This window comes from Moschus berezovskii, chromosome 17 (genome assembly GCF_049115385.1).
Source record: "Moschus berezovskii isolate FMDL1 chromosome 17, NW_MosBer_1.0, whole genome shotgun sequence".
In the NCBI taxonomy this organism is placed as follows: domain Eukaryota; kingdom Metazoa; phylum Chordata; class Mammalia; order Artiodactyla; family Moschidae; genus Moschus; species Moschus berezovskii.
In genome coordinates, this window is record NC_142476.1 from 57172335 (window position 1) to 57193840 (window position 21506).

Sequence of the window (21506 nt, forward strand, 5' to 3'; positions counted from 1 at the left end):
ACTTTTAAAAACGGAAGAAAAAATAAGATAAAATAATGACTTAAAAAAATCTTTTTAAACTCAAGTTCATAAAGATAGCCTCCTCTAAACTTTTCTAAAAATAGGTTTCTTTTTAATATTTAGGAGCATGATGTCTGTATATGTGTGTGTGCATATGTGTGTGTTTATCTATATGCTTGCTACTCCATATCTCCTCACATAGGTACGTAGGCCTCAGTTTATAAATAGATCTAGTCCCTGAACCAGAGGTTGCTATGGTTTAGTTCCTAGAAAGCTGATCGCCGAAGAACTGATGCTTTTGAACTGTGGTGCTGGAGAAGACTCTTGAGAGTCCCTTGGACTGCAAGGAGATCCAACCAGTCCATTCTAAAGGAGATCGATCCTGGGTGTTCATTGGAAGAACTGATGCTAAAGCTGAAACTCCAATACTTTGGCCACCTCATGCGACGAGTTGACTCACTGGAAAAGACTCTGATGCTGGGAAAGGTTGGGGGCAGGAGGAGATGGGGACAACAGAGAATGAGATGGCTGGATGGCATCACCGACTCGATGGACATGAGTCTGAGTGAACTCCAGGAGTTGGTGATGGACAGGGAGGCCTGGTGTGCTGTGATTCATGGGGTTGCAAAGAGTCCGACACGACTGAGCGAGTGAACTGAACTGAACAGTCTCCTTTTCCTGAACCAGGAGACCTGCTCTGGGCACTGCCATGGAGTGGTGAGAGTGCTTGTGTTCCTGAGCCCTGCTAGAGCTGCTCCCCTGCTGCCACTCTGCCCAGACAGGGCCCAGGCTCTGGTTGGAGCCCACTCATTGTTTTGTATACCTCTCTTAGTTGGATCTATTCAGTTCAGTTCAATTGCTCAGTCATGTCCGACTCTTTGTGACCCCATGGACTGCCGCACACCAGGCTTCCCTGTCCATCACCAACTCCTGTAGCTTGCTCAAACTCATGTCCATTGAGTCCATGATGCCATCCAACCATCTCATCCTCTGTCATACTCTTCTCCTCCTGCTTTCAATCTTTCCCAGCATCAGGGTCTTTTCCAATGAGTCAGTTCTTCACATCAGGTGGCCAAAGTATTGGAGCTTCAGCTTCAAAGTCAGTCCTTCCAATGAATATTCAGGACTGATTTCCCTTATGATTGACTGGTTTGATCCCCTTGCAGTGTAAGGGACTTTCAAGAGTCTTCTCCAGCACCACAGTTCAAAAGCATCAATTCTTCAGCACTCAGCTTTCTTTATGGTCCAACTCTCATATCCATACATGACTACCGGAAAAACTATAACTTTCACTAGATAGACCTTTGTTGGCAAAGTAATGTCTCTGCTTTTTAATATGCTGCCTAGATTGGTCAAAACTTTTCTTCCAAGGAGCAAGCATCTTTTAATTTCATGGCTGCAGTCACCATCTGCAATGATTTTGGAGCCCAAGAAAATAAAGTATCTCACTGTTTTCATTGTTTCCCCATCTATTTGCTGTGAAATGATGGGACCGGATGCCATGATCTTCGTTTTTGAATGTTGAATTTTAAGCCAGTTTTTTCACTTTCCTCCTTCACTTTCCTCAAGAAGCTCTTCAGTTCCTCTTCACTTTCTGCCATAAGGGTAGTGTCATCTGCATATTTGAGGTTATTGATATTTCTCCCAGCAACCTTGATTCCATCTTGTGCTTCATCCAACCCGGCATTTCGCATGATGTACTCTGTATAGAAGTTAAGTAAGCAGAGTATCCACCCTTGACTACTCCTTCCCCAATTTTAAGTCAGGTGGTCTGGTATTCTCATCTTTTGAAGAATTTTCCACAGTTTGTTGTGATTCACACAGCCAAAGGCTTTGGCATAGTCATTAAAGCATAAATAGATGTTTTTCTGGAATTCTCTTGCTTTTTTGATGATCCAACGGGTGTTGGCAATCTCTGGTTCCTCTGCTTTTTCTAAATCCAGTTTGAACATCTGTGAGTTCTCAGTTCATGCACTGTTGAAGCCTCACTTCGAGAGTTTTGAACATTACTTTGCTATCATGTGAGATGAGTGCAATTGTGTGGTAGTTTGAACATTCTTTGGCAGTGCCTTTCTTTGGGATTGGAATGAAAACACCTTTTCCAGTCCTGTGGCCACTGCTGAGTTTTGCAAATTTGCTGGCATATTGAGTGCAGCACTTTAACAGCATCATTTTTGACTTGAAATAGCTCAGCTGGAATTCCATCACCTCCTCTAGCTTTGTTGGATCTACAGAGATTACACATCTTGCTTTGAAGCCTTGCTGTTTCTTTCTGCTTTCTCTTTTTAACTTTACTATCTCTCTGTGTTTGGAGAAGAAGCGGTGCTTCGAGGCATCATACTGCAAATTCATTGCACTATTCTGACCTGAACTCTAACTCTTTTCTAAAAAAAATACTTTTTATTTTATATTGGAGTGTAGCCTGTGAACAATGTTGTGATAGTTTCAGGTGGACAACAAAGGGACTCAGCCATACATATGCATGTATCCGTTCTCCCATAAATTCCCCTCCTACCCAGACTGTGATGTAACATTGTGAACTCTTACTCTAATAATCTTCATGACAGATTTAAAGGAAGAGCAGCAGTTAGCTAGATAGGTAAGAGTGAGGAGAGGAAACAGTAGATGATAGCAAGAGTATGTGTGAATGTGCAGGGACAACAGAGAAAAAGAGGTGTTTGGAAATGGAAGCAGTTTGGTATGACAGTAACTAGAACACCCTAAGGGGCGAGGGCAGCAGAAAACCTGGAGGAGAGATGCAACATAATGAGGACGGCCTTTGTGCCTTCTGCCAGCCCAACAATCACCACTTCCCTAAAAACACACAAAAGAAGTGGAAATCACTGTGCAGAAAACATCACAGGTTTCAAAGGATATTCACATCGATTCGCTGAGGTGGAGAGTGCTGGTGTTACTATGTCCATTCTAGAAACAAGAAAACGGAGGCTGAAGAAATTTAAATGATGGATTAGAATTGAAACCCAAAGCCTCTTTTGCTTCATCCTTTGTTCTTTCCGTGGGCTTCCCTCGTGGCTCAGTTGGTAAAGAATCCGCCTGCATTTGGGAGGCCCGGGTTTGATCCCTGGGTTGGGAAGATCCCCTGGAGAAGAGAAAGGCTACCCACTCCAGTATTCTGGACTGGAGAATTCCATGGACTATATAGTCCTTGGGGTGGCAAAGAGTCGGACAGGACAGCAACTTTCACTTTGTTCTTTCCACCAACCACAATTCAGAGCACATACATGAACAGTAAAAAGACCACCAAACATGAAGCATCTCAAACAAAACAATAGAACTGGAAACAAAACAGAGCTAAACTTCTTTGACACTCCTTGATTCCACTTTTAGATTCTTCCCCTACTTGTCTCTGTGAACCTAATTCATAAATAGGCTCTGAACCTAACTTCATAAACTGTCCTAATGGACTCCTCTACTCTGTCATGCAAACAGTGGTAAGTTTCAATATTGTAGCTACTCCCCAAACTCACATTTTTACTTGCACAAAGGAAGTAACGACTCCCAGTTGCACAGGTTCTGAGTAATAATGGCCTGTAGAGGGTATACGTGTGAGCCAAAGCTCCTGATCACGTGATTTTGACATTTTTATGTTCCTGCATATAAGTACCAACCTGCCCTTCCCAATAGTGAAGTTTTGAACTCAATTAACTCTAAGTGTCTTAAGTAAGAAGTTAATACCTCTGTTAATGAAACTACTTATCAAATCTTTTATATGTAGCTCTATAAAATTATCACTAATTTATTCAACAAATATTCCAATTTAGTAAGTACTGCATAATATAGCAATAGGTGATGTATATAATAATGACTGTTATGACATAAAAATATTATTTAATGCTGATGCATGCTAGGACTTGTAATCCTTAATCAAATCACTTTTCCTCCCTGAAGTTTAATCACAATGTAACTTTCTGAAAAAGAAAAAAATGAAGAATACTAAGACTAGCTGTTTCAAGTGACAAAGTAAACTTGACCTAGTTTTGCTGAATTTGTACTTTATTGTTCTTTCTATTATATTATCCCAAGCTCTATCTGAGTAACTAACCTAGGTCTCTTTCCTCCCTCAAAGCAGAGCACTAATAATGTATTTACCTATAGTCTTCCTCCTCCAGGGCATTGTCCCGACCCAGGGATTGAACCTGCATCTCTTAGGTCTCCTGCATTAGCAGATTTTTTTTTTATTTAATCACTAGTGCTACCTGGGAAGTCCCTCCTATATCTACAGTATCCCTAAAAACTGCTTTCTGTAATTCTTCATTCCTGGATAGGAACAAGGAAGGTTCTTAGAAACTTCATTTAGTAAGATGTTCTCATCTTACGTCATGAAAGAGCAATTTGAAACCCTCCACCTGAACTATGCCACGTCTCTATTTTCTAATCTATAGTGTAAAGAGAGATGTGACTTCAGATAAACTGTTAGTCATAACCAGCCCTTTATTATTCCTCTGGATTCTTAAAGGATAACAAATTTTATGTCTTTTCCCTATCTTTTTTGAGGACAGAAAAAATCTAGTTCCTATTGGCAAACTTTTAGTCACTGCTTTTATTTTCTTCTGACATTAATGAATAACAATTGAATCAAGAACCAAATTAAAGTTTAGCAAATGAGTGCTCATCATGCAAATCACACTTTCCTGCAAGTTTTTAAGAGTATATTGCAGATTCTGAAGATGGTTCACCTCAATAGCTTTGAGTAGGGAAAGTAAAGTAGAAAAATGGTGACCCATGTTCTTTATCCCTCCAGGTTTTCAGAGTATGGGATATACAGACTCTTTCACTATTACAAGTCTTCCACGATAGCCAGGGAGGACCAGGAGACATGCAGATTTACTCCATGATATTTGATTCCAATCATCGTGTGCTTATTACAGGTAAGTGCACTCAATTAATGGGCTTCCTAGGTGGCACTAGTGGTAAAGAACCCACCCTCCAATGCAGGAGACATAAACGACATGGGTTCTGTCCCTAGGTTGGGAAGATCCCCTGGAGGAGGGCATGGCAACCCAATTCAGTATATTCTTTCCTGGAGAATCCCATGGACAGAGGAGACTGCCGGACTATGGTCCATAGGGTCATGAAGAATTGAACACAGCTGAAGCGACTTAGCACTCCTGCACCCAGTTAATGACAAATAAAATCTTGATTTTAAAAAATCTTTTTTTAAAACTAGCACTTAATCACTGACCGAAAGAAAAACAAAACTAGATGGGAAATTTATAAACTGTGATTCCTCACAATAGATAACTGAATTCAATTCTATTTTTCTATAGCTTTGTATTTTTCTGTAGCTTGGTGGATGAGGTCTTGAACCTAGGATGCAAGGTGGTGGGGTTAAAGCTGCTGCTACACATAGGGCAAATCCAGCTCTGCATTGAGTATTGTAGCAGGAATATGATCCATCTTAGCGCAGCTGCACCAGCATGCTGAGTCAGTGCCCCTTTTCTTCAGGGGGGCAATCTGGCCCCATGTACTCTTGTACTGAGACAGTTACTCAGTGGGTGGGGTGTTGACCCTCCCACCTGCCTTTGCTTCTAGACAAAGGACAGTGAAGAGAGAGGATAGAGTTCTGAATGACAGAGCCACCAGCACTGATGCTCACAGATTTTTTTTCCCCTTTTCCTGCTGCCCCTGATAAACATGCTTACTAAAGAGACAAAAGACCCTGTTAGGCATTTGGGTTGAACATTACTCACATGCATATCCTCAGAAGAAGCTTTAGAAGAAATGAACAGTATTAACAATAGTTCCTTCTTCTGTAACACCAACCCAGGATGCATTTCCTATTGACCACCACAGGGAGGCCTGGTGTGCTCTGATTCATGGGGTCGCGGAGAGTCGGACACGACTGAGCGACTGAACTGAACTGAACTGAACTGAACCTTCTCTGAGTTCCTGTGGGATTAATAGGGCAGAGAAATGATTGGTGCTATCTCTGCTGGTGGAGAATATGAATTATTTTGAACTTTAAGGCGTTTTCTGGATTAGAAGTGAAATAGAACTTCATGTTTGATGGACAATTTTCTACATTCTAAAACAGAAATTAACTCTAGTTGTAAGCACCCCTCCTCTATACTATCTCCTCTAAGAATAACATAAAAATGGCTACAAACAAGTTTTCTCTTAGTGCCCCAACCTGCATGTTTGATTCACTAGGCTCAGCATTTCCATCCCATTTATCATCAGAGTAACTACAGCCTCAAGTATCAAGGCAAAAGCAAAAACACAAAAGACAACCGTAAGATGAAAATTTCTTCCTAACTTTATGTAATTTGGATAATACTCTGCTTACAACATAGAGCTCTATGTATTGCTTAATCACTAAAATCAAATACATAGACTGCAACCATCAACGGTGACATCAGAATTGCATGAAGCTTAGCTCTCAGATTTTAATTTGTGCTTTTGTTCAAATGAAGCAGCCATAGTAATCTTATAAAGCCCAGGGACAGCAACACCACATTATAGAATATGCTGTTGTTACTGTTACCGTCGTCGTTTTTGTTACTCTAATAAGACAACTACCATTTGATTAATTCTTTCACAAAGTGCTTTCATGGACTTTATTTCATTTGATCTGCACAACCACCACTGAAGTAGGAATTATTTTTCATCTTATTTTATAAATGATAAGACTAAATATTAAATATTTCAGCTGACTAGTATTAAGGATGTTAGTTGAGATACACAGGTGGGATTCAGTCCCAAAGTTTCTGACTCCTGGATCTACTTTCTTTCTCTGTATTGCTTTGTTTCTATACTGCTAAATTGTGTATCTAGCCAAACATGGAGCGGATTGCCACTTGTTCATAAGCATATCTAGCTTTGTTGTCAGTTCAGATAAAATCCATTACAGTCAGTAGAATATGAAGGCGCTCCATGTGTTGTTTGATTATCTGGTTACCGCATCCCTCTCAGATTTCCACCCTGTTGTATTTGAATTGTGAAATACTACCAGAAGAGCCACCTCCATTCTCTTTACACATGAGTAGAATTTATCCTTAGAATTCAAACACTTTAAGAAAGTGTTCAGTAACTCTTGCTGAAAATTTTGCTGCAGTTGAGATTTCTATGGAGAGACTTGAGAAAAAGAAGGGCCAGCCTTTGGTAGCTTAATCTCCACACCAACAAATTAGGGAAGAAGTTTCATTTCTGTATGAACTGTGGAATGCTTTGCAATCCTTATGTATATTTCTAGACATTACACTAAAACAGAATACATAGTTGATTTTGAGAGTTAAATCATACTTTCAGTTTATAGGATTACTGTAAAAGCAAACCAAATGCCCTGATGAATGGATAAGGAAGTTGTGGTACATGTACAAAATGAAATATTACTCAGCTATAAAAAGGAATGCACTTGAGTCAGTTCTAATGAGGTGGATGAACCTAGAGCCTATTTCACAGAGTGAAGTAAGTCAGAAAGAGAAAGAAAAATACTGTATATTAATGCTTGTATATGGAATCTAGAAAGATGGTATTGATGATCCTACATACAGGGCAGCAAAGAAGACACAGGTGTAAAGAACAGACTTTTGGACTTGGCAGGAGAGGTGGGATGATTTGGGAGAATAACATGGAAACATATACATTACCATATGTAAAACAGATAAGCAGTGCAAGGTCAATGCATGAAGCAGGGTACTCAAAACTGGTGCTCTGTGACGATCTAGAGGGATAGGATGGGGAGGGAGGTGGGAGGAAGTGGGATGAGGGGGACACATGTGTATCTATGGCTGATTCATGTTGATGTATGGCAAAAACCATCACAATATTGTAATTGTACTCCAGTTAAAATAAACACAAAAAATTTTAAAATGCAAGTAAGAAATACCTGCTCTCCATCTAATTCATGGTAATTTGGAAATTAATCTTATTTAATATTGTTGCAAGCACTGGCTTGCAATCATTTTCATTCAATACCTGTAGTAAGACCATGCTTTGTTGCTGCTGTTTAGTTGCTAGGTTCTCTTTTGTGACCCCCCTGGACTGTAGTTGGCCAGGTTTCTCCATCTATAGGAAAATAGTAGAAAAATAGTGATCACTGAAAAGAAGATATCAAGGAAGTCCAAGTGCCCTACACTTGAAAATTAATGAAGCCCAAAATGAATGCTTTTCCCTGGCTAAATCATATTTATTTTATTTGTCAAAGATGTTTTTGAATAAATGAATGTGTTTTTACCTCATTTGGTCTCCTAGGCATTAATAATCTCACTGATCAGCTATTTCCAAACATAATTAGTTGAATAAAATACTTTGTAGTTCAAATCTTCTAATATTTGTTATTTATGAGATTCTTATTTCTGTTCAAGGATCTAGTGTTATGGATATGTATCCTTTAACTAGGATGATACAAGATACGAAACAGGTCCCTCACACCCATGAACGAGAAATCAATGTCATGCTTTACAACAAATATTTTCACCAAGTACTTACCATCTGCTCTGAGTCCATAATTAAGGTGAGTACATATTGACTCTTCAGGAAGAAAAAAGCAAAAATAGAATTTTCTCTTCTTATAGATGAGTCTTTGAGTGATTAAATAAAGGTAATGGCATATATGATGGAACCTTATGTTAGAGCTATTTTTAAGCTCTCATGAATACATGAAAAGTAAGCTTTTTAATGCAGCTCAGACTGCTTGCTGTTAGGCTACAGGTTCAATTTAAAAAATGAAGCTAGTTCTTAATGATTAAAACAGGAATTTTAAGGGAAATATGTCAAGGAAAAAAGCCTAGTGTGTGTGTAAAAAATTTTTAAACTGAGCTATAGGAAAGAGACTGCTAAGAAGAAGGGAAAAAAATGTATAGATGTTTACTTAACCCCTATAGGTGTGGGATATGTGCCAAGTGTCTTAAATCCACAATCTTGTTTAACCCTCACACTAGTTCTCTGTGTGAGGTTCCATTTAAAGATGTGGAAATTAGGATTCAAAGATCAAGCAACTTGCCTCAGTTCATATAACTAGTAAGCATTGTGGCTGGGATATGAACCCAGGTTTGTCTGAGGTGAATACCAGCGTCCTTTTCTCTGCAATCCTCAGGCCATGTCGTTAATGTGTTCCCTAGAGGCCAGAGTTTTGGACCATCCTAATTGTATTTGTATTTACGACCACTGACTTCATCTTGCAACGATGGTTGGAGGTGTTTGCCTGAAGTGTTTATCCTTTTATTTCATGCATGCTCTCCAAAAGGAGACATAGGGAGCAGGAGAAAGCATTTCTCAGAGACTCTTCAAATTCCCTCTCAACCTTTGACCTTCTGTGCTCATCTGCTGGAGATTTTCTCAAACCAAAATCTCCTCAGTTCATGTAATTATCAGTTATTTCTAATAATGCCTACAGAATAAGTAGAGGGAAACTAAAACCTGGCTGTCTTCATGAAATACTGACCTCTTAAAGGGTGTCTTCCTTGCAAGGTGGGGAGGGAAAAGAAGACATCTAGGTGAATTTTCATACCTGACTGGTTAGAGACAGATCATACTTTAGGCCCGGAGATGGGTGGCCCCTGAGACCCCTTCCTGTCTGGTCATTACTCCTCATTCTCCCGTTAGGACCTCATCTACACCCAGTGGAGCGCAGATGTTAAGAGCATGGGCTTTAGGGCCAGTCTGACTTCATTCAGATCTTGGCTCTGCCACAGCCCAGTCGATGGCCCTCTGTTATCTGGTCTCCAGACCAGTGATTACATCAGCTACATCTCCTCCCCCTCTCGTTTAACTCCAGCTGCAACAACTCACTTTCAGTTCCCTGGAGGAACCGTGCCCCTTCCCATCTCTGGCCCTATGTTTATGCTGCCTCTGTTTCCGAAAACGTCGATTTCAAACCGTGTTGCCAGTTCAGTTTGTTTAATGGAAGTCTAATAGACACCTCTGCCTTTTCTAAAACCTGCTTGAACATCTGGGAGTTCACGGTTCTCATATTACTGAAGCCTGGCTTGGAGAATTGTGAGCATGACTTTACTAGCGTGTGAGATGAGTGCAATTGTGCAGTAATTTGAGTACTCTTTGGCATTCCCTTTATTTGGGATTGGAATGAAGACTGACCTTTTCCAGTCCTGTGGCCACCGCTGAGTTTTCCAAATTTGCTGGCATATTGAGTGCAGCACTTTCACAGCGTCATCTTTCAAGATTTGAAATAGCTCAACTGGAATTCCATCACCTCCACTAGCTTTGTTCGTAGTGATGCTTTCTAAGGCCCACTTGACTTCACATTCCAAGATGTCTGGCTCTAGGTCAGTGATCACACCATCGTGATTATCTTGGTCGTGAAGATCCTTTTTGTACAGTTCTTCTGTGTATTCTTGTCTCCTCTTCTTAATATCTTCTGCCTCTGTTAGGTCCATACCATTTCTGTCCTTTATCGAGCTCATCTTTGCATGAAATGTTCCCTTGGAATCTCTAATTTTCTTGAAGAGATCTCTTGTTTTTCCTATTCTATTGTTTTCCTCTATTTCTTTGCATTGATCGCTGAGGAAGGCTTTCTTATCTTTCCTTGCTATTCTTTGGAACTCTAGAGGCACCAGAGATCAAATTGCCAACATCCGCTGGATCATGAAGAAAGCAAGAGAGTTCCAGAAAAACACCTATTTCTGCTTCATTGACTATGCCAAAGCCTTTGACTGTGTGGATCACAAGAAACTGTGGAAAATTCTGAGAGAGATGGGCATACCAGACCACCTGACCTGACTCTTGAGGAACCTGTATGCAGGTCAGGAAGCAACAGTCAGAACTGGACATGGAACAACGACTGGCTCCAAATAGGAAAAGGTGTACGTCAAGGTTGTATATTGTCACCGTGTATTTAACTTATATGCAGAGTACATCATGAGGAACGCTGGGCTGGAAGAAGCCCAAGCTGGAATCAAGATTGCTGGGAGAAATATCAATAACTTCAGATACGCAGATGATACCACCCTTATGGCAGAAAGTGAAGAGGAACTAAAAAGCCTCTTGATGAAAGTGAAAGAGGAGAGTGAAAAGGTTGGCTTGAAGCTCAACATTCAGAAAACAAAGATCATGGCATCTGGTCCCATCACTTCATGGGAAATAGATGGGAAAACAGTGGAAACCGTGTCAGATTTTATTTTTTTGAGCTCCAAAATCACTGCGGATGCTGATTGCAGCCATGAAATTAAAAGACGCTTACTCCTTGGTAGAAAAGTTATGACCAACCTAGATACTATATTAAAAAGTGGAAACATTACTTTGCCAACCAAGGTCCATCTAGTCAAGGCTATGGTTTTTCCTGTGGTCAGGTATGGATGTGAGAGTTGGACTGTGAAGAAAGCTGATCGCCGGAGAATTGATGCTTTTGAACTGTGGTGCTGGAGAAGACTCTTGAGAGTCCCTTGGACTGTAAGGAGATCCAACCAGTCCATTCTAAACGAGATCAATCCTGGGTGTTCATTGGAAGGACTGATGCTAAAGCTGAAACTGCAATACATTGGCCACCTCATGCGACGAGTTGACTCACTGGAAAAGACTCTGATGCTGGGAAGGATTGGGGGTGGGAGAAGAAGGGGACGGCAGAGAATGAGATGGCTGGATGGCATCACTAACTTGATGGACATGAGTTTGAGTTAACTCTGGGAGTTGGTGATGGACAGGGAGGCCTGGTGTGCTGTGATTCATTGGGTCACAAAGAGTCGGACACGACTGAGCGACTGAACTGAACTGAATTGAGTAGACACCTGAAGCTAGCAGATCCATGAAGACAGAAAGATTCAGACCGAGACTACAGGTCTCATGCTTATACTGCATTTCTAAAGAGACAGTGATGAGCTTTGACATGTTTCTAGGCTTTCTGATTACACCCAACCTTCTCTGAAGTCTCAGCCTCCCCCGCCGTTCCTCCCCTATTCTGTTAAGAACTGGGCCCATGTCCCTAATCAGAACACTCCTTGGAAAGGTCAGTGAGCCCTTTCCTCGGGTTCTCTCAGATTTCACACTGTTAACTGTAGATTCTGCCCCATGATCTCTAGATAATTTGGATAAATGACAACAGAGAATACATTCAATTTTTTTTTGTCCGCTGACCTTCTGTTAGATTTCTAGCCTACTGCTAAGCTTGCTTCATGCTGAGAGTAGCATCTGACTGCTTCCTAGATAGACAGTGGCTGCCTGGAACAGTTGTGGCTTGTCTCATCCCACCTACATATATTACAGAAACACTCTGGGGTAGCACAGTGACTATTAGACTACATCTTTTAGAACTTTCTTTGATTAAACCAACATTCTGCCAGGTGTTAGGTATGCCCTGTGCCAATTTTGAGGCCATTTTGAATATTGTAAAATTGATGAAAACTGAAGGTCCTATGAAGTATTTTATTTTTCTTTCTTGTAGGTATGGGAACTTGAAACTGGCCTCCAAATATACCAGATTTTAGACCCCCATGGCTTCAATGTTGAACTGACTGCTGCAGCTATCAATGAAAGTGGATTTCTTTTTGCCACAGGAGCATATAATGGTCAGACTAATATCCAGAATATGGCTCCCCTGCTTTAGTGTCCCAAGAATTTGTTCTAGGATCTCGTCACAAGTTGTTTGGGTTAGAGGGGAAGCATGAATTGAGCTGGAATATGTAAGCATGCCAGTGAGACTGCTGTGCCTGACTGAACAGTGCTAGGCTCTTCTCCAGTGGTCGTTAATGTCCTGATATGATGTTAATCACAATAAATACCTTACTTATATAGATTCTTATCAGTTTGCAAAGTCTTTCATGTATACCGTCTCAGTCCATTTTGACTGAGACTTATCTGTGTTGCACTGACTCATCCTGTCCCTCTAATTTTGAGTACCATCAGCTAAGAGTTATTACTGGTGTTTAGTCGCTCAGTCATGTCCAATTCTTCTGTGATCCCAACCATGGACTGCAGCCCTCCAGGCTCCTCTGTCCACGGTATTTCCCAGGCAAGAATACTGGAGTGGGTTGCCATGTCCTTCTGTGGATCTTCCCTACCTAGTGATTGAATCTATGTCTCCTGCATTAACAAGAGGATTCTTTACCACTGAGCCACCAGGGAAGCCCCATCAGCTGACACAGACATTCTATTTAGTGCTTTTCATAATATTTTTACTGAAAATATGCGACCAGACAAAATATCCATCCAACTTGGCCATATCACATTTAGGATTCTTTATTGGACTTGTTTATAAGTCTAAGATGCTTAAGGGCATATGTCATGTCACCCCTGAGAGAATGTCATGCTTCAGTTGGGCTGTGTCAGTTGCTGCTGTGGAGAGTTCATAGAACTTGTTGGAACCAGCCTTCTCTCCTTCTCACCTTACCTTATTCTGAACTCCCCTGAGAGAGACAACATGACCTAGACAATATGACCATCTGTATCACTATACATATATAGTGATTCCCCTCTCCAGGGGATCTTCCCAACCCAGGGATCAAACCCAGGTCTCCCACATTGCAGGCAGATTATGTACCAGCTGAGCCACCAGGGAAGCCCATATTTCTTCTAGGGATATATTTACTAGATAAATTCTTGTTTCTAAGCCAGTTGATGGATAGAGTATCTTGAGTAAAAGTCAGAGTTTTTAAAATATGAGCAGATAACAATATACATGAAATAAAATCCAGAATGCTGAGTTGATGGGGTGTGAATAAATGCAACCTGAGGTCACTTTAAAAATCCATGTTAGAAGATAATTCTCTACACTGAGTAATGACCTAGAAACAGGCATTCAATAAGTATGCTATCATTTCACCTGGCCCTTTCACGAGGATATCCTACATGAACAAAATTAATTAGAATGTATGATTCCAAATGTAAGAAGAAACTTGACACCCTTTTTGCATTTCCTTTTTATGTAACCAACAACTCAAAACATTTTGTTTTCTACCTGCTGGAATTCTTTTAATCCTTTTATTATGCAGTGGGATCTAGTTCTTAAAATATGTTAGCACCTTAGGAAATGATACTATTGGAGTGACCTTTTACTGTTAATTATCACTGTGGCATGATTTTTAGATAGATAGATATTGGAGAGTATTTAGCAAACTGTAAAGCATTGGGATAATAAAAGCAGAAAAGACCCAATGAAGACAGAAAACTCACACAGGAGAGTCTGAGAACTTCAAAGAATATGTTCACAAATTTCAAGATATTGCCTGGTCCTATTCATTTATTTAACAGCCTGTGACAATGAAAGCATACAGAAATATATTTTGTACACAGCAATACTGGGGAGACTCATGTGTCAGTCTCAATAGGGAATAAACTTAGGATAGACTGTTGCAGAAAGCTTTCAATTAGATTGATTTTCTCTGAGATGAAAGACATTCTTCCTAGAAATGATTTTTGCTTATAGAATCTTGTCTCTGTGTGTTCAGGAACAGTCAAAATCTGGGACTTCGGCAGTGGACAGGAGTTGAAGGTATTGCCAGAAGGGAAAGACTGGAAAGAGGAAGAGCACTGGCTGCGCCGCCTGACCTTCCTGAAAGCTCAGGACAAACGCCAGTACTTGCTCCTCTCTTTGGAGCGCAGTGGAAAGATCAAAATGATCCAGGTTTGCAATCCCATTTCCACGTACTCTGTGTGCTCTTCTTGGGAAAATCAACTGAGTATGGATAATCCCCACTTAACTCTTCTCTTTGCCAGCCAGTGGAGGATAGTATTTCTCCACCAGCCTTCCTAGGATGTTCCTAATTAACCTTGCTCATGTCCAAGCAAAGAGCAAAAAAGAATAGCTGGTCGATACTGCCCATCCAATGTTTGCTGAAGGGATTAGCCAGGATCCTTCCGGAGTAGATATCAAAAAGATTAAATTTACATACAGTTACCATCTCTGACATGGTTTATATCCTCATCTGAGGATAACTCACTGGCAGAGTTGCTCCCCAGTAGGCTTTATGAAAGGGAGCAATGATTCCTCTCTGAACCATATAACCCATAATGCATTCAGGGATGGTCAAATCACTTTTTCAGTTTGTCATCAGAACTGCTTTATGTACTTAACGGTTAACAAGGCTATCTGTTCAGGGAAGTTTTGAAAGGATTGAGGTAGACAAAATTTGTTTTTCCTGTGTGTCTTTTACCACCTAAGCACACTAAAGCCTTCTTCATACTTAAAATGAAAACTAGATCATTTACCCTGGCTGTTGAGTGGATATTTCCCTGCCTAGAACTCAAAGATTCTTTGCCCTTATTCTTCCCCTTTTGAAGACAGGAGTGAAAAACTTCCCTGATTCAACTAATCTTTCTTTGCTGTCTGAACAATCCAGAATGGCACTGTACTGGAAAGGAAGTTCTTCAGTGGAAAGAAACAGTTGTAAATTTCTTTTTTTCTATTTTAAAAAAAATTTTAATTGGAGGCTAATTACTTTACAATACTGTATTGGTTTTACCATACCATTTCACGCCAGTCCAAATGGCTGCTATCCAAAAGTCTACAAACAATAAATGCTGGAGAGGGTGTGGAGAAACAGGAACCCTCTTACACTGTTGGTGGGAATGCAAACTAGTACAGTCACTGTGGAGAACAGTGTGGAGATTCCTTTAAAAACTGGAAATAGAACTGCCATATAACCCAGCAATTGCACTCTTGGGCATACACACCGAGGAAACCAAAATTGAAGGAGACACGTGTATTCCAATGTTCATTGAAGCACTGTTTATAATAGCCAGGACATGGAGGCAACCTAGATATCCATCAGCAAATGAATGGATAAGAAAGATGTGGTACATATACACAATGGAGTATTACTCAGCCATTAAAAAGAATACATTTGAATACGTTCTAATGAGGTGGATGAAACTGGAGCCTATTATACAGAGTGAAGTAAGCCAGAAAGAAACACACCAATACAGTATACTAACGCATATATATGAAATGTAGAAAGATGGTAACGATAACCCTGTATGCAAGACAGCAAAAGAGACACAGATGTATAGAACAGTCTTTTGGACTCTGTGGGAGAGGGCGAGGGTGGGATGATTTGGGAGAATGGCATTGAAATATGTATATTATCTAATGTGAAATGAATTGCCAGTCCAGGTTCAATGCATGATACAGGATGCTCGGGGTTGGTGCACTGGGATGACCCAGAGGGATGGGATGAGGAGGGAGGTGGGAGGGCGGTTCAAGATGGGGAACACATGTAAATTTCTTTTAAAGATCTTCTTTGTAATTCTGCCATGATGAGAATGTGGAATTCTTACTGATGGACACAATTTCCTCAATATATAAAATGAAATACTGAGAAACGTAGTTAAAATTTGAATAACATAAAGACCAAAGGAAAAAGATTAACGTTCTATTAGATAATTGAGACACAAACAATCAAGGAATCAACACAGTTCTATTTAATTATGTATTAAGTAATTTGTAGCAAGGTGAAAACAAGTTGATAGCCATGTCAATACATGACTCAGTTCAGTTCAGTTCAGTCGCTCAGTTGTGTCCGACTCTTTGCGACTCCATGAATCACAGCACGCCAGGCCTCCCTGTCCATCACCCACTCCTGGCGTTCACCCAAACTCATGTCCATTGAGTCGGTGATGCCATCCAGCCATCTCATTCTCTGTCGTCCCCTTCTCCTCCAGCCCCCAATCCTTCCCAGCATCAGAGTCTTTTCCAGTGAGTCAACTTGTCGCATGAGGTGGCCAAAGTATTGCAGTTTCAGCTTTAGCATCAGTCCTTCCAATGAACACCCAGGACTGATCTCCTTTAGAATGGACTGGTTGGATCTCCTTGCCATCCAAGGGACTCTCAAGAGTCTTCTCCAGCACCACAGTTCAAAAGCATCAATTCTTTGGCGATCAGCCTTCTTCACAGTCCAACTCTCACATCCATACATGACTAAATGAACACTTAGTCTGATTTTTCTTTTTTTTTACTGAATTGACAAAATAAAGCAATAATTTAAGTATCATCTAAACATAGCCACATTCCTTCTGAAAACCGAAACTGCAAGTAGCATTATCCTTGAAAACTGGGCATAGACACTTGTGGGTTTTCAGCCTGTGAAGGAAGAACCTAAAAGATGACACAAAGCAAAGAGGTCATTAGGAAACTATAACTTTGGGTCTAAATAAAGTTTTGGCTAGAGATGGCACTGGTCTTTCTTATAGCTTACCATTTTGTTCAATGGATGGCCTTAGACTGAACATTCTTATTCTTTATTTCCCATTTTTTTACCACCTGGCACTGACACACACGTGCACACCCCTTGCCCCAGCTCATGCAGTCATTCATGTTGACTACTTTCATCAGAGCTTGGCCTAGGAATCTACTCAACTTCTAGAGATGAAATAAAACTAAACTCATCTCCACCCTCTTATCCCTTGGAATCTTTAATTGCTGTAATGTTGAAAAAATAAATGAAAGAAGTAATAAATAAAACAAGCTCACTTACTCCCTAAAAAAGTGGCACTGTAGAAAGGAACTTCTTAGAAATATACTCTCAAAGGTGACAATGTATTAATTTATCTGTTTTCAGTTCAGTTCAGTTCAGTCGCTCAGTCGTGTCCGACTCTCCGTGACCCCATGAATCAACAGCACGCCAGGCCTCCCTGTCCATCACCAACTCCCGGAGTTCACTCAAACTCATGTCCATCGAGTCGGTGATGCCATCCAGCCATCTCATTCTCCGTCATCCCCTTCTCCTCCCGCCCCCAACCTTTCCCAGCATCCGAGTCTTTTCCAGTGAGTCAACTCGTCGCATGAGGTGGCCAAAGTATTGCAGTTTCAGCTTTAGCATCAGTCCCTCCAATGAACACCCAGGACTGATCTCCTTTAGAATGGACTGGTTGGATCTCCTTGCAGTATAAGGGACTCTCAAGAGTCTTCTCCAGCACCACAGTTCAAAAGCATAGATTCTTCGGCGATCAGCCTTCTTCACAGTCCAACTCTCACATCCATACATGACCACGGGAAAAACCATTGCCTTGACTAGACGGACCTTAAGTTAGTGCAATCCCAACAGACAAAATCTGCTATTATAAACACTCCTTTTTAAAAACTGCAAAATGTAGCATGGTGCTGTTCCCACGTCAAAATTGCTTTTAGATCTACTGTAGCAGTTTTTGCTTTGATTATTTTCATTTTTTGTCTCCAGAACTCCATAGATTGAACCTGATGAGGACTGAAAACCTCTCTTATTAATATTTGTATTCTAGCTCTGCCCAGGGTAGGTGTTCACTAAGGATTGACAGAATGAAGAAATATAAAAAAACCCCTTGTAAGGTATACAATAGTAAATCTACGGGGCATTTTAGGGTATTTTATTAATGTTGGAGGGGGAAATTTACAATAAGGATGATGTTGAAAACACTTATTTTTTTCATTATTATTTATATCTTATTATTTGCTTATCACTTATTTTCTGCCTATTCAAAGTAAACTATGGCTTGATTTACATACTTAATTTTTGGAATACTTTCATTTATTCACTCATTTTTTTCAGTAACCATTTACCAAATGTTTACCATGAATCAGAAAGATATCTCCCATTTCACAATGGAACTTTTAATTTAATAAGAAAGACTGATATTGATCCACCTGTTATATGTGTTATGAATGCTGGCACAAAGTGCTATAGAAATTAATGATGGCAGGTGGTGCCTAGCCTAATTTGGGAGTCAGGGAAGACTGCTTTCCTCTGATTTCCAACTAAACTCAACACAATTCAAGAAACATTTGGTGTGCTCCACATACGGTAGTTATTTTTCTAAATCCCAGGATTCTATATTAGATAACTACTCAGGACAGTCACTGAAAGCCATGAAACATTGTGGATAAAATATTTTCTAAATCTCCTAGCTGGTATTAAAGAAATGACAATATAGTAAGTAAATAGCAGACCAAAATTTTAGAGCCTGTGTGTGTGTGTGTGCTTAATCGCTCAGTAATGTCTGACTCTTTGCGGCCCCATGGACTGTAGCCTGCCAGGCTCCTCTGTCCATAGAATTTTCCAGGCAAGAATACTGGAGTGGGTTGCTGTTTCTTTCTCCATTCATGAGTTACAGGACCTTTTATTTGGTCTATATGTAATTTCACTGTCTTGAAGTGACTGTGCTGTCACTGAGCAATCCAAAACTGGTCTGAGTCTTCTTCCTTTGTAAGCAACTTATTCTTTCTGCAAATTTATAAGATGTTATCTTTGTCCTTGGAGTTTCAAGTCTATGCCTATGTGTGTATCTTTTCTCATCAATTCCACTGGAAACTCAATCTGAAGTCCTAGGTATTTCTTCCAGCTCAGGGGATTTTTGTTGTATTATTATTCATTTCTTAGATGTCTCTTTGGCATATGTTTCTTTTTCTAATTCGGGAACTCACATTATTTGCATATTCAGTTCAGTTGCACAGTCATGTCTGACTCATTAGATCTTCTGAATCTGTCCTCCAGATTTCTTATATTTTTCCTCTGTTTTTGTTTTGTCTTAGCTTTGCTGACTCTTGAAATATTTCTCTACTGCTAGGCTATTAGTTCAAGTCTCAGACAGGCACTGTCTACTTTAACTCATCAACCAAATTCTTAAACTTAAAGATCATGTGTTGGTTTTTATTTCTGTTTTGAACTCACATGCTTTTGAACCGTGGTGTTGAAGAAGATTCTTGAGAGTCCCTTGGACTGCAAGGAGATCCAACCAGTCATCCTAAAGGAAATCAGTCCTGAATATTCATTGGAAGGACTAATGCTGAAGCTGAAACTCCAATACTTTGGCCACCTGATGCAAAGAACTGACTCATTGGAAAAGACCCCGATGCTGGGAAAGATTGAAGGTGGGAGGAGAAGGGGACGACAGAGGATGAGATGATTGGATGTCATCATCGACACAATAGACATGAGTTTGAGTAGGCTCCGGGAGTTGGTGATGGACAAGGGAAGCCTGGCGTGCTGCAGTCCACGGGGTCGCAAAGAGTTGAACACAACTGAGTGACTGAACTGAAGTATTGTTCAGGTTTGCTCAAGTTATCATACTTCCCAGAAGTTCTAGCTACTCTGGGATCTGTTCTGCATGTTTTGTCTATTCTTCTCTCTAGCTTCTAGACCCACTTAACTACAGTTTTTCTTCTCACTGGACTTTGGCTACTAGAAAAATGCAAGAGATGACAGTCCCAAAGCGGGGATATACAGCCATGGTATTCTTGAGGGTTGGGGTTCAGCATTCCCCACAGCAGTCCTCTGCTGGGATACCATCAATAAGCCTTTCTGCTTCCCATTCTCTTCCCAATTTCAAAAGTACCAAAGGCTGTTACACATTTGTTCAGCTACTCCTCTACGTCCTTGGAAGCAAGGAAAACTACGCATAAACCATAGCACATATTGCCCCCTCCACACCTCTGGGGATTGAAGGATACTTGCAGATGAAACATCGTGCTCAAATCTCATCTTAGGAGAGTCTCTGAATAAGGGTCCCCCCATGTCCTTTCTTGCTAAAATGAAATATTAGTAACTCTAAATCAATCTTTTAAAAGATTTTTAAAAATTTCGTGTTCTTTGAATTCAGAAAGTCTGAGAGCTACTATCTGAAATGGTTAGCTAAAACCACTGTAGCCAATTTATCTCATCAAGGGAGCCCACGACCCTAACCAAGCTACTGCTCAGTATATCAATATCTGATCACTATTTGGATATTGCTGAGATTCCTTCTAATCCCATGATGGTGAAAACACTAAAGAATCAACTAGTATATAGGAGTACCATTGGCTCACACTTTTGAATTAACATACATATGAGATAACAGAGATGTTAGAGCTACACCTCGAAACATAAAGTTTTTTAAAATAGTACTTTTATCTATGAACTAAGGAAAATAAGGCCCCATAAAGATATATATTTCATCCAAGGTCTCACTAGAACTAAGACTAGAAACACATTGTCACCATGCCTAGAACCAATATTCTCTTCATTTTACCAGAGCTGACTTTCAACCTACAAAGATTCCTGCTCTGCCAGCAAAATAACCTTTACAAAGTAGCTTTTATTCCCATATAAAAATTGAAAATTCTAAAACTAAAAGCATCTCACCAACAATAACCAACTAGAAAACAGAAAGAATGATGACAATAGCAAATAAAAATCAAAGGTACCTAAAACAAATCCAACAATAACATACAAGGTTCTTGTGGTGGGATCTTAAAGGACATAAAGACAACCTGAATAAATGGGATATCACAAAGATATCGTCACTCCAGTCAAATTAAAATAAACACCTTTCTTAGAAAACAAAGTAGAAAAACAAGTCACAGACTGTGAAAAGACAAATGCACCCCAAGTAAATAAGATTAGGAACCAGACTATCAAAAGAAATGACACAAATCCAGAAGAAAAAGAAACAGCCCAACAGAAAATGGACAAAGAACAGATAAGAAAATCAGATGGTTCAAAAATACATGAAAAATATGTTCAACTTTAGGAAAATGTGATTAATGTAATTAATAAATTAAAAAAATTTTAAATGTCCTATTTTAAAACTATCAGATAGCCAAAAATAATTTTTAAAAAATCAAATGAAACCAAGTTTTGACAAGA

General features: G+C 40.0%; 2 protein-coding genes across 3 annotated transcripts in view; one reads left to right on the top strand and one right to left on the bottom strand.

Moving 5' to 3' along the window:
- WDR64 (WD repeat domain 64) overlaps positions 1-21506 on the top strand; it is a 150544-nt gene that overhangs the window by 68818 nt on the left and 60220 nt on the right. For both annotated transcript variants that reach the window (XM_088845494.1, XM_088845492.1), the window contains 4 exons: positions 4763-4889; positions 8328-8476; positions 12359-12482; positions 14361-14536. In XM_088845494.1, coding sequence (XP_088701620.1) covers positions 4763-4889; positions 8328-8476; positions 12359-12482; positions 14361-14536 — 576 coding nt within the window. The remainder of the gene's footprint in view (positions 1-4762; positions 4890-8327; positions 8477-12358; positions 12483-14360; positions 14537-21506) is intronic.
- LOC148775167 (uncharacterized) overlaps positions 16315-21506 on the bottom strand; it is a 77749-nt gene continuing 72557 nt past the window's right edge. Inside the window, exon 4 of the mRNA XM_088844929.1 lies at positions 16315-17005. The gene's annotated coding sequence lies outside the window, so the exon portion shown is untranslated. The remainder of the gene's footprint in view (positions 17006-21506) is intronic.